The 13,806-nt window shown below is 46.4% G+C and overlaps 1 protein-coding gene across 2 annotated transcripts; it reads right to left on the bottom strand.

Annotated features, from left to right (window-relative positions):
- Positions 1 to 2,818: 2,818 nt before the first annotated feature.
- On the bottom strand, positions 2,819 to 7,586 carry LOC123110480 (uncharacterized). Of its 2 annotated transcripts, none has more exons than XM_044531009.1 (9): positions 7,278 to 7,586; positions 6,901 to 7,017; positions 6,163 to 6,520; positions 5,506 to 6,014; positions 4,613 to 5,317; positions 4,323 to 4,526; positions 4,038 to 4,231; positions 3,427 to 3,942; positions 2,819 to 3,171 (listed from the first exon to the last, which is right to left on the bottom strand). In XM_044531009.1, exons 1-8 carry the CDS (start codon positions 7,468 to 7,470, stop codon positions 3,427 to 3,429), a joined length of 2,796 nt encoding a protein of 931 aa, XP_044386944.1. In that variant the 5' UTR covers positions 7,471 to 7,586; the 3' UTR covers positions 2,819 to 3,171. The 2 variants fall into 2 exon arrangements, with proteins under 2 accessions (XP_044386944.1, XP_044386945.1); XM_044531010.1 differs by having other exon boundaries at positions 6,163 to 6,512; positions 7,278 to 7,567.
- Between the last annotated feature and the right edge of the window lie 6,220 nt (positions 7,587 to 13,806).

The raw sequence follows: 13,806 nt of genomic DNA, 5'->3' as shown, positions 1-13,806 counted from the left end.
AACTACACATGAACACAAAGAACTACCCAGGTTTGGGCCACCTTCTTGGTGTAATACCCTACTCCTGCCTTGTTTGTATTCAATGGAGAGAGCTACAATGTGTCTGTTACAAGATGAAAAGCTCGACCCCTTGTGAGGTTTTGGTCTCCCCTCTTTATAGTGCAGGGAGAGGCCTTGCCGGGGGCTCTGATTGGCAGAATATACATTGGTGTAGGCTAACACAATTTGTACTTCGGTGGCATGGTCGCTCATGGCATGCTTGTACGTGTGATGATAACGTCCTTCTGGGGCAAAGCGTTACCCTCTAAATACCTCGCTTCCCCTTTGGTATTCGTTGGGCGGTGATGAGGTATCACTACTGTAGCAGTGTAAGCAGTAGGTGAATATTAGTGTAACCACCGTGTATAGCTTGAGCCGCACGGGTCCTGTCAGAGCCCATGTGCAAGGGCTAGCCATTTGCCCTTTGTCTCCATCCATATGCAAGTTGTAGTGTCTCGGGGTACATACTACCTACTCCCTTAAGGAGAGAAGACTCATTCCCCCGCAAGGGTAGGCGTCATGACGTTGTGGCATCCCGGGAAGTCCCGTGAGGGGCTTCCAGGAAACGGTCCACCCTTTCCTTGTGACCTGTCTCCTGACGAACCAGACCATGGTCCAATGGATGTATCGAGGTCTTGGGCGATATTCCCCTGGATGAATAACATCGATGTCCTCGACGCCAAGGCTCTTCTTACCGGGTTAGTAATACCCTGGTTTTACTGACGCTGACAGTAGCCCCCAGGCCCGTTACCCGTCTTGGTGATTGCAGGGATCAAGACGAGGGATGGGGCCATGTTTTTCTAGAGCCTTAACGTTTGGCAAATGGCCACACATGACAGGAACAAACGATGGAGACTTTTTGCGTTGTATTGAAGGATAGCTTGAGGGGCACTTTTGTCAGACCAGGGGAGCACCTCAATTCCTGCCCATGTTCGCGGCGCGTTCTTGGAAAGCGGGGAGCATGGGCAGTTATCGCCGAGAGGCGGGCGGTTTCCCTTGCTTCTGCCCTTTGATTTATAAGGGAGGGGTGTCGGGGTGATGCTAGTCCGTTCCGTTGCTCTCACCCCTCATCCATTCTCTCCGACATCGCCCAAGCTCTTCTCCTTTTCCTCGCATCTGCCCCCATCCGGGATCTCTCTCCATGGAGTCGCATAGATCCATACCTTCCGCGGTTAAGAGGAAGAAAGGCAAGGAGGAGGCGGCGTCGCTACCGCCGGAGCCGGCTTTGCACGAGTTGGATTTCGTGGATACCGACAGCGCGAAGATGCTTCGCTTTTTGGTTAGCGGCCGTGGGAGCGAGTGGGGCACATGGAGCTGTGGCCGGCGGGAGGCCAGGAAGCATATGAGGACGCGGTTCCCATCTTTGTCAACTTGCTCGCCACCGGTCTGGTCCTGTGACGCCCCCAACTCAATTGTGCACTAATCATACACGCAAATGTACACAATAAAGATAAGAGACTCATGTAAAGATATCACAACACAACTCTAGACATAAATACAAACGTAAAGCTTTAAATTACAAGTCGGGGCCACAAAGACTCGAATACACAAGTCAGCGAAATCAACAACATCTGAGTATAGAACATAAATAGACAAGTTTTTCTTAAAAAGGTTGAGCAAAACAACAACTCGATAAAAAGGCGCAGGGCCATAGAAACACAACGCAAACAGAAAAAACGATGGCACAGGCCCCAACGCGGCAACGCGCGACGGGAAAACAGTCCGACAAGGGAAGGTACACAGCGCGTGACGGAAAACGGAATAAGACACAGCGAGACGCGGGATCAAAGTTTTGCACGAATTTTTCAGCAACTAGATCATGTGGTGGACAACGTAGACGTGACATAGCTAATTCTTACCTAGATGAGAATTAGCAAATCCGTTTTCTTTCGGCCGGGGTGTATAGCTCGGTTTTTTGCTGGACCGTGCATCGCGCGTTGTCACGTCATGACCGACCGAACGACGGGATCGCGCGCGCGTTCGGACTCGGAGAAAACGAATCAATGTCAGAACTGCGCCCCGGACAGGAAATTTCTGTCTATATATACATGCACGCGCGCTGTGACCCCCGTACCTATACGTGCAAGTGCAAAGCTAGAATCTAGCTCGCGCGGACCGGAAATCTAGTCTAGCTAGACCAACACAAACTAGTTCAGGCCCAGCCATGGAGCCGGAGAGCACCGTACTGGAGTATTGGTTCGGGGTCCGCGAGCGAGCAGGATTCGCCGGCTTCCGCGGCAGCAGCCGGCCGAGCCTGCTCATCGTCGACCGCTCCGGCGTCTACTCCTCGGCGAAGCGCCGCTACATCCGCAAGACGCGCCACCACACCTACCGCGCGCTGGCCGCAGATCTCGCTCCGCTCGTCAAGGCCTACCGCTCCCTGCGCAGGCTCGGGCTAAACGACTGGCCGGAGCACGACGAGCGTACCAGGAGAGAGATCACGCGGTGGAAGCACATGCTCATGGACGCCTACTGGGATGCCGCGCCGGACGAGCTTAGGGCGAACGCCACGGAGCGGTACCTGAGGGCGCGATACAAGCACGGGATGGTCTACCCTTTCCTGGCGTTCGGGGTCGCCGTCAGGGTGGTTTTGGATTTCGGTTTGCAGAATTTTTCGCCCCAGGGCGAAATGGCCGAAAATCGGGTTTTCAGAAAAATTTCGGGAAACTTCGGACGAAAAGCACAAACCAAAATTTGAATTTTGGGACGAAAAATGACCGAAATTTGAACGAAATTGACCGAAATTTGCCCAGAAATTTGAAATAGCCACAAGAAAACATGTACAAGCAAAATATAGAATCACAAAGCAGCAATTTACATGTTATACCAGATTAGAACTCCATCTCAATGGTAAACATCGGTTCAGAGCATGATATAACATCCAGTAGTCCAGATCTACTCAATAGGCTAGTTAACAGTCCATATTAGCCCAAGGTACACACATAACAGTGCATATTAGAACTTCAAATTACAGTCCAAAATACCCACACACCAATCCCTACTACGAGTCCAAAATACACACACAATAGTCCAGATTCACAATCCACAAGTCATAGAGCAGAAGTAATCGAAGTTCAAACCAGCGCCTCCAAAACACATCAGGTAGACTTCAATTTTCTTCCAGTCTTCAGTCTTGCATGAAACAAAAATGCAAATATGGTCAGAGGCTTCATAAATATTGCAATACAAAACATCAGTTATGTGTACATGAAACAAAAATGTCTAGCATTACAAATTATATAAACGGCATGGATGCTAGCATTGCAAAGTATGTCCAGGCAGTAAGCTTCTACCATGTTATTTATTACTAACGCAAAAACATGAGTGCAGTATGAAGAAAAATATACAACCAGAAGCTAGCTCATATAAGAAAAAGTAACTTGTTACCTAATAGTAAAGGGAGTTGACGTCCTTGACCTTCTTGGCTTGCCGTCCAGATCTACGATTCACCATATTTTCATCCCTTGTTACCTCAATATCATTCACTTGGCTTCGTGCATCTTTTTCAGCTTGTCTTGGCAAACCTTCTCCATCAGATTCATCATCCTCTTCTTGGCCATCATCACCATCATCAATGTCCATGGATCCATTCGCTTCATCATCATCCTCACTGCTAATGAACTCATCCTCCTCATCTTCACGTACCCTCTTTCCTTTCCTGCTAATTTCCTTCCTTCCAAGATGAGAGGCTTTCCTCCTTGAGTTAAGGCGACGTATTTCCTCCAACACAGCAGTAGCAGCATCAGATCCATCAAGGACTATATGCTCTTCATCCTCGTTCAGCCACTCCATCATTGGGTTTGATTCGTCATGCATAACTGTATCCATCATCACTGCACATGGATCAATTTCCTTCTCCCTATAACTCAGCTTCACAATATCTTCATCTTCTTCAGCACGTAACTACAATGTATAAAAACAGAACCCAAGATTTAGCAAAGTAAATACTTGTAGCATAGCTAAGTTGAGACTTTATGCATAGACCATGGCAAACATACCTTCAGGTTGTAGCGTACAGAAACACTTTTGTGAAGCTTGCAGTATAGAAGGCGATTTCTTTGCTTCGTGTGGACCAAGGCAAAAGCAGTCCAATTCCTCTCACAGCCACTTGAAGAGACACACTGTGAAACAATTCTCAATGCCCACTTCTGCAAATTAGGAACTTCCCCTCCAAACTGGAACCACCACTCAGCTGCATGGTTAAAACAAAGTTAGAGATGCTGAAATGAAGTTGCAACATGAGGCAATAGAGCTAATCAATGGAGATAAGTATCGTGGTTTACTTGGTGCCATTCTTTCTGCGGAAGAGCGTGCCAAACTATGCCTAAACCTCCCACGACATTCCCTATAAGTGCTGATTTCATTGATAGCCAAAAGAGCGCTCTCAGGGTCTGCTATCTTCTCGATGGCATCCGTTAGTGCAGAAGCATATTCTGGAAGGTTGCTCAAATTCACCCGATAATGTGTGAACGGATCAAGGACAGCAGCTGTATAAGAAAAGGAGAATCAAGAGAAGTTAATAACCATAAGAAAAAAAGCAACAAAATTTCAGTTTCATTAACTTAGTATCTACCTGCAACCATTAGTGTCTCATTTTGCATATCTTCCATCCTCGGGGACACCTTGCTCATGACTCTATCTAACATCTGTGACCCACCACCAAGATGAGAACTCATCTTTTGTATGGCTGTCATCATAGTCTTCTTGAAACCAGATAGAGTACATTTCTTTTGTGTATCAGCATATCTGAGGGCTACATAGAGTGGCTCAAGCAAATCAAGAACCCATTCTAAGGCTGTCCACCACATGTTACTGGATAGCAAATCTTCAGCAAACACATGGTCCGCATCATTCTTCCAAATACTGTTCTTCCAGTCGTCGGACACCATCCATTTCCTAAATTTATCTTTCTTCTCCAAATAACTCTCAAGGAACATAAACACAGTTCCAAACCGGGTGGCATTCGGTTTAATCAGCTCACCACCAACGTTCTTCCTCATGCTATCATGTAGGTTGTTGTGATTATAAAAAAACCTACAGATTTGCTTGGCACTTTTGACTATCACATCAACCTCAGGAAACTTACCTATGTCTTTAAGCATTAGATTAACCGTGTGGGCTGCACATGGCTGCCAAACAATATGACTGAATTCTGGTTGTTCAACAAGAGTTTTACAAGCTTTCTTGTAATTTGAGCCATTATCAGTAACAATCTGAACTACATTTTCGTGGCCTATCTCTTCAACAACAACCTGTTTAATCTCTCTATAGAGAAATTCTGCAACGTAGACAAAGTACTCTATTATAAACGTTTGGCTTCCTCAACTTGAAATGCATCATGATATCAAATAAAAACAGAACAAATATGCTAGAATTAATAACAGAACAGAAATATAGAGCATCATAGTAGAAAGAATTGCAATAGTCATAATTAACCAGAAATAACCCTTTCTCAAAAAATCTAACCTGAATTTTGAGACTGGCCAGAAGCATCAATGGATTTATGGAAGAACATCCGTGTATTGCAATAGACCATGAAATTGATAAGACTCATGCCAGTAGGCCCAGTCCAGGAGTCACACATAACAGTTACACCATAGTTCTTCCAATCTTGCTTGAATAGCTTCAGCCACTCTCGAGACTCTTCATAATTTTTGTCTAAATACTTCCCATCAATCTCTTTTCCAGTTGGAATAGGAGCAGCACCAAGATTTTGAGTGATCTTCATGGCAGCCTGAAAATATGGACAGTCAGCTTTTCGACCAGCGATGTCATTTGCATGAAAAAACTTCGCCCAAGCTTGGCCAACAGCATCCCTTGAGCTGCTATCCATAGCAGTGCTGATCTTGGGTTGCATTGATACTTTGTTGCTCGACAATTGCTTGTCAAAGTAGGCTGTGATACTCTGTTTCCCAAGGGAAACGCGAACACCACTGCCACTACCACGCCTCCTCTCAACTGCACGAGATACATTCCTGTAAAACATAAGTAAAAAAAGTTCAACTCAATATGTATGATGATATCAAGTAAAGCAAGAGTAAGGCATAATACAAAGAACTCTAAATGCATCATGATATAAAGTAAAACCAGAATAAGACAAAATAAAGTAAAAACAGAACATTCCTGTCTCTTAGTGACTCCCGTAGTGCCATATGAATTTCTTCATCTTTATCATCATCAATATTTATCACACCATTTCTCTGGTACATCTCATCCATCAACTCACGTTCAAATCTAAGCTTACGACTTTCCTTCTCCCTCTTCTTTTTCCTCATCTCAAGCACGGCCTTCCTCATTATATCATGCACATTTCTTGGAACATTTGGGCACTCCTTCACTTCACCTACTATCTTGCCAAGATGCTCTTTGAAGCGGGTTGCACCTCCTCCAGAATTCTTCATGTTGCAATACCGACAATGAAATCCTCCTCCGTGCTTGGGGCCATGGTTCCACACATGATGTATGTCGTTGGTCTTAAGTCCTGCATTTCAAAATGAAAGCACCATGTTAACAATGAAACGAATAAACCACTCTTGTAATAGGCAAAAACAATGCATACATTGCATAGGCAAAAACAGAATTAAACAACTAAACAAAAATAGACAGAACAGAATTAAGCACAAGTAAAAAATGCATTGGCAAAAACAGAACTAAGCAAGCAAATGGAATTAGATTTCCACAAAATATGCGTAGGTAAAATCAGCATTAAAAAACTAAACAAAACTAGAATAAGTACAAGTAGTGCTAGTAAGAAATTACAGAACAGGTAGAATTAAAATCATTTAGGTGCTTCACAAATTACAGGGGTAAAACATAGGGAACAAAGAGAAATACAAAAAGCAAGAGTAACACGGTATCAACCTTTAAAAGGTGCCTCTCTTGTTGCTGAACCATTCCTGATCAGACCATCATCTTCATCGTCTAAGTTGACAGTATCACTCCTTCTAGCATCGATGCCTACCCTCTTACGAGAGGAGCCTATAAAATACCGGTGTTAGTTTTCATCAAGAAGAACTTTTACAAGCTATAGCTTACATAAGCTAGAATTAAACATCTACGTAGCATAAGCTAGCATAAACTACGCAAGAAGATCTACTGATTCAAATTAGGACGGCCGGCCGGAAAGTAAAACTGCTACAAAAGCTAGCAACCACATGTATTACGTAATCTATCTACAAACTATATGCTAACGCAAATGCTAAATAAACATGCACGCACAGTAAGGCTGAAAGGCTCACCTTGCCCAGCTTGTGCATCGGCAGCTCCAAAGCCGCTGCCCAAGTCCAGCCCCATATTCGGCCGGACGTGGCCACGCCCCATGGCTCCCTCATTGTCGACCCAGTCGCCCCCTGACCTCGATCTTCTATGGCTGCCACCGCCAACTGGGTCGCCGGCCGGACGGCTGCTGTCGAGAAAGCCTTCCTCATCCATGGTCGCGGATGGAAGAAGGGGAGAACGGACTATGGGGAGGGACAGGGAGTGGTGATCTCTCGAGGCGACAGGGAGGAGGGAGATGGGCAGAGACGGCGCCGCGCCCCCGCCTCACTCGGCTTCGTTGTCTGCAGCCGCCGCACAGAGGAGTGGAGAGTGGAGAAAATGAAATTAGGGCTACGGTAGGGTTTAGTTTGAGCTTTTATAGCATAAGGTTCTATCTATGGGCTGTACTGGACCATGGGCCGGGCTGGAAATTCAAACGAGGCCGAATTTTTTTGACCGGATTGAACATTTACCGGGCCCAACCGAAATGGGCGGATTTCGGCCACTTTTCGGTTTTTCGGTCCGAAATCCAAAACCCTGACACATGGCCTCTGCATAGTTAAGGTCCACACAGCCAACAGACACACATGCACAGAAAAGTAGGCTAAGTACATAGCGCACACAACTAATACAATGCCTACCGAGGGTGGAGGAACCAATCCGGAAACTACACCGACATGCTAAGCCAATGCATACACTTTCTTAGCACCTGCTCCAAGCGCACACTCACCATCATAAGCAGATGTTGGTATTCCAGTCACTGAAAAATAGGTCACGAATTGAGCAATGTGAACAGATGACCTGCAGTACAGATGAGTTTTCATTATTAAAAAACAAAGTATTTCTACCTAGCCATAGTGAACAAAGCAATGCTGCTGCTCCAACCCAGATGAGGACTCTAAGCTGCGGTCGGCGCCACACAATCAATTAGTTAACACATTGGCAACACTATGTGGCAGGTGCAAGTTAGATGCAGGCAGAAATGTAATATGAGACACTAGTTCCATTATCATTCTTGTACTCGAAACATAATGCGTTGATGTATATAATGTTCTCACACCTTGATATGATATGAGCCTTAGATATGAAGGTAACGAAATGTAAGTTCTGACACCTAGTTACTTTCAAAATAGATATTTGACATCTAAGCTAGTAATACGACTGATTAAAATAGCCAAAAGTATTGCTATGTTAGAGTACGTAATGGGCCTAATGGGCCTGTTAGTTTTAGGGTTAATTAGAGATAAGGGTCGCTTGGGTCAAATAAGCCTTACTTGGGAGTCAAGTAAACCTCTCTATAAAAAGAGAGGAGATGTATCAATCTAATCAAGCAAGAATTAAGAAGGAAATCCCTTCCCTCTTGCCCGGTCGTGGGCAAAAAGGCCCCCCGGCCGGCCTTCTCGCGCCCTCCTTCTAGCAGCGCCATAACATGCTACCTACTGAATAAAAGCTTCACTAATGTGTCACCACAATTCTTGGTACAAAATATATAATCATACCTAATTCCGATTGTATGGCTGGCTGCGCGCAATCTCCCTTCTAATCCAAGCCAAGCGAAGATCATCTCTAGAGAAGGATAAGAAAACTTCCCTGTTCTCCTTAGTTTTGAAGATATCTGCTGCCACTAAAATATCATCTACTTGCAGATCTTGTAACTTTTCGATTGTTCTGATACACTTCGTAATGCTGGATGGATCCTCCATCATCTTCTCCTCAATTGCAGCAAACCCATCGTCACGGTCACGTTTCTTGGTTTTTCCATGCCCTGCCCCATATTTCTCTGAGGACATTTGTGTGGGTCTTGGTTGAGAAGGATGAACCCGCCCCATCAATGGTTGATCAGCCATCTGTAGTAGAGGGAATAACTGAATCAAAGTTCTCATAATTTTTTGGTCTCAAAATATCTCAGAGTTTGTAGACAAAAAGCATTCCAATGAAAATTGTGATGCATGATTGCTTCAAACATAGAACAAATACAAGAATCCGCAACAAAGACCAAATATAACACAGTCAATAAGCTCTAATGCGGCTACACCAAAAAAAAGAGGTTATCAAATATTATATCGGTGCAGCACTGCAGCTTTCAGTAATAAAATAACAGCGAGGATTCAGAGATGTCGAGCATCAACTAGGTTATACACAAAATTATTTCTGTATGTACTTCCATTTTTTGGGTTTACTCCCAAGCAAGGCGAATCCTCGCAGCTTGTGCTCTGAATGATGTACTTCCATTTTTTCCCGAGCAAAAATATAACACAGTCAATAAGCTCTAATGCGGCTACATCATTGAGATTAAATTTGGGTGTGCATACGTGTAACCTGATCACACTCCAAATACAACTAATACGCGCACACAAAATTGTTCACACGTTCTATTTTTTTGTGTCATTTAAAATGTGTTTGTGACTTAAAAAAATGTTACTCCCTCCATTCCCTTATACAAGGCCACTATAAAAAATACATTTTGCATCTATACAAGGCCACTAACAGTAATCAAGCCAAAATTTAATGATGTTTTCTCATACTAGCAACTTGTTTAATACTTGCATGCATGTAGTCATAATGACACTATGTTACTTTTTTCCCATTCCTTCTTGCATGCATGCGGGCATATTAATGATCCCGGTTAACAAGAAGAAAAGTTGGCCTGCAAAACAATCATTAATTTTACCTTGGTTTCTGTAATTTGAGTTTGTGACCTTGTATAAGGGAATTGAGGGAGTATGTAATTTAAAAAATCATTCATGCACAAAATCGCTGCCAGAGCAGCGAAACTAGATTACTGTTGTCATGCTAGTTTGTTTTTCAACATTAACCTCCCCCCCCCCCCCCCTAAGATCTCAACCATCCCAATGCGAGGTCGCAACTCAAGAAACCGTGTACGCGCGAGTTGCTTGGTGAGGATATCTGCGAGCTGATCACCGGTGGTGATGTAGTCGATGAAGATCTTGCCGTCTTCGATGCATTCGCGGATGAAATGGAACCAGACCTCAATGTGCTTGCTCCGGTCATGGAAAACCAGATTATTGCAGAGATGTGTTGCAGACTTGTTGTCCACCAGAATTGTGGCCACTCCGCCGCCCCCACCATCACCTTCCAGCAGATCAAATAGCAGCCGCACTCCTTGGCATGCCGCAGTTGTGGCAATGATGTACTTTGCTTCACAGCTTTGATACGCCCACCACCTTCTGCTTCTAAGACTGCTAGGTAACTAGGTATTTTGTTTTTAGAGAAAAGGCTACCGCCAGGTAACCGGGTTTGCAACAAACTGCCAGGTAAGCAGGTTTTGGAGAGAATTGTAGAAAACTACCATAAGGTTCTGCTTTGGTATCATTTCATCATTTCTCGGTAATTTGTTTGCAACAAACTCTAGCCGATTAATGACTTACGTACTAAACAATGTACTTGAGGCCTCGCAGGAGGTCGACTCGTATGTTTACTTGACAGCCTTATTTTCTCTTTGTAGCCGGGGTATTTATTTTGAAACAAGGCAAAAGACTTGTCATTTTCATTGATTAAGAAGAACTAAGAATTGTCCAGGTTAATTAACGGAAAACCGGGCGAAAACCAATACGTCTCAACCCAAACATGGGCACCATCGGCTACCCTGGCCAAGCCAACCGAAAGCCATACACGCGAACAACGACAACTCCGACTTTGACGGCGAGCATTGCAAGGGAAATATGTAGAACTTGTGCCGATCATGCCCTCCGTAAACGACCACCGAGAGTCTGTCATCGTCACCACCTGGACCCGCTCCACCCAACTTCGACTTCAGACCAACGAGGCAACCACGGAAGAGCACCTCAAACACACCGGGAAGATCCGACTACCGAAGCCCGAGCCGCGACCCGAGCTCCTCTCAACGCTAGCATCGTTGCCAAACAGAAATCCGCGCCCTAAAACGGCCGCCTCAGCAAAACCAAGCGCAAAGGTGCCGCCATCCACTGGTCTCGATATTGCAGCCAGCTCCGAGACGATGCCCCCAAGAAGGAAGAAGATGTGAGGACGCCTTCATCGCCCGATCCCGCGGATCTGGGTTTCCCTCAGGAGCCATGGCCATGGGGAGAGAGGAAGAGCACCACACAACAACGACGCTTCTAAGGAAGTGTGCGACGCCAGCAAGTGCCGCCGACGCTGGATCCGACGGAGAAAGGATTTCTCCCGGTGAAGTTCAACCACCGACTGTCGGTACCGGCCGGCCACGAACCACCGCCCACAAATCACCGGAGAGCAGCAAGGGGAGAGCCTCCCGTCCGCGCCCGCACCCGCTGAGGTCGTCCTGCGCGACCACCAGGCCAGCAGTCGCAGCGCAGCCGGAACCTGGGCGCGCCCGCCGTCCTGCACCATCGGGCCGCCCCAGCCAGTAGAACGAGGGTAGCACCCGGATCTCGCCGGGCAGCACCTCCCATCGCCGCCACAGGATGCCTAGCACACCAGCAGCCTCGTCCCCGCCCGCGCAGCCGACGGAGACCACCACCAGCCCACCGATGCGCCCCCCAGAGCGCCGACACGACCGGATCTGGAACCGCCGCTCCAGCCACCAGAACCGCCGCTAAGAGCAGCGCGCGGGAGCCCTCGCACCTTAGGAGCAGGAACCCGCCGCCACCGCGGCCATCGCCGGCGGCAGCGGCGCGGGGCGAGCACAAACACGGCCCTCCTCTGGCGGCTAGGATTGGACGCCCCGGTGCCGCCAGGGAGCGGCACGGGAGCTGGGTTCTGCAGCCGGGGTATAGTAGCTGGTTTGTTTCCTGGACGGACCGTACGTCGCGCGTTGTCACGTCATGACCGACCGATCGACTGGATCGCGCGCGCGTTCGGACTCGGAGAAAAACGAATCAATGTCTAACTGCGCACCCGGACAGGATTTCTATCTATATATACGTGCACGCGCGCTGTGACGGGATTTTCTACCTATACGTGCAAAGCTCGAATCTAGCGCGCGCGGACCGGGAATCTAGTCTAACTAGAAGCCTAGAACAACACAAACTAATTCAGGCCAGCCATGGAGCCGGAGAGCACCGTACTGGAGTACTGGTTCGGGGTCCGCGAGCGAGCAGGATTCACCGGCTTCCGCGGCAGCAGCCGGCCGAGCCTGCTCATCGTCGACCGCTCCGGCGTCTACTCCACGGCGCTTCGCCGCTACATCCGCAAGACGCGCCACCACAGCTACCGCGCGCTGGCCGCAGATCTCGCTCCGCTCGTCAAGGCCTACCGCTCCCTGCACAGGCTCGGGCTAAACGACTGGCCGGAGCACGACGAGCGTGCCAGGAGAGAGATCGCGCGATGGAAGCACGTGCTCATGGACGCCTACTGGGACGCCGCGCCGGACGAGCTCAGGGCGAGCACCACGGAGCGGTACCTGAGGGCGCGATACAAGCACGGGATGGTCTACCCTTTCCTGGCGTTTGGGGTCGTCTTCATGGGCTGCTGCAGTTTGGCGCGGCGGATAATGGTCGGGAGTTTCTACCTCAGTTTGCTGCTTCTGTTGCCGCTGCTGGTCTTCTGCTTGTGTGCATGGTGTCTCGTCGCAACGACAGAGGGACTCGTCAAGGATAGGTGGACCCTCTCCCGCTCGCAAATACACGATGTCTTGGAATATGAGTTGGCAAATTGACTATAGATATATTACCTCCTTCGTCTCATAATATAAGAGCGTTTTTGACACATGTGGGAGTAGCAAACTATTATTTCAACATGTATCATCCATCCATATGTATTTGTAAGGTCATGGTGATTATAAATTCTAATTTTAACCATAAGGAAATTTTAGAGTATTGTTTGAAACAAGTGAAGCACAACAATCGGGGAAAGCAGTCTATTGTGTTTGTACATGACTTTACCTTTGTGAAGATCGCACCTGCGTGTTCTCTATTTTACATAAAGTTTTGAACGTTTGTCAAGTCCTTTAATTAGCAGGAGAACATGCTTATTTTCATAAGTTTACATAATCTTCTGAATTATAGCATGCCAAATATTTATGTAGATCTCAACTAGTGTCGTACTGGATTTTTGTAGCCCGAATTACTCTGTCGTTGGCTTGCCTACCACAGAAAAAGCTAGTCATTGACTTATGTATACTATTATAGCTAGCTTGCTGAGCATGCTCAATACATATTAGCAATGCAATCCATACAAAGGAGCAGCACCAAGATTGTTTAGCCACCAAACTTTTATATTTCCACTGAATAGAATTAACAAAAATAGATTCATAATTCTAAATTTCAAATTAAAATTTCAACATAATATAGGGTCCAAATAAACCATGTAATGTGAAATAAAATATTAAGACACATGAGTCCCTACACTACTGGAAAATTGGTTGTTGCCCAGTTTCTTTATCTTTGCTGAGTATAGAACCACGTGAGCTCGGCATAGACAACGTAAGCCGAGTATGGTTCTCGCCAATGGGATAAACTTGATAGAGGCATATGGTCACCATAAAGTTGTTCATTCCTGCACTTAAACAAATTCTCATTTTAGGTCTTGATATCGCTTGGGCATTATAGT

This window comes from Triticum aestivum, chromosome 5B, assembly GCF_018294505.1.
Source record: "Triticum aestivum cultivar Chinese Spring chromosome 5B, IWGSC CS RefSeq v2.1, whole genome shotgun sequence".
Lineage (NCBI taxonomy): Eukaryota > Viridiplantae > Streptophyta > Magnoliopsida > Poales > Poaceae > Triticum > Triticum aestivum.
The sequence above is the reverse complement of the archived record's forward strand: the minus strand, read 5'-3'. Positions and strand labels throughout refer to the sequence as shown.

Coding starts and splice junctions, on each gene's coding strand:
- LOC123110480 (XM_044531009.1), bottom strand. CDS start 7,470: ATGGATGAGGAAGGCTTTCTCGACAGCAGCCGTCCGGCCGGCGACCCA. Junction 5,318..5,505: donor TGGCCAGTCTCAAAATTCAG/GTTAGATTTTTT, acceptor TCTACGTTGCAG/AATTTCTCTATAGAGAGATT. Junction 4,232..4,322: donor CGCAGAAAGAATGGCACCAA/GTAAACCACGAT, acceptor TTAACCATGCAG/CTGAGTGGTGGTTCCAGTTT.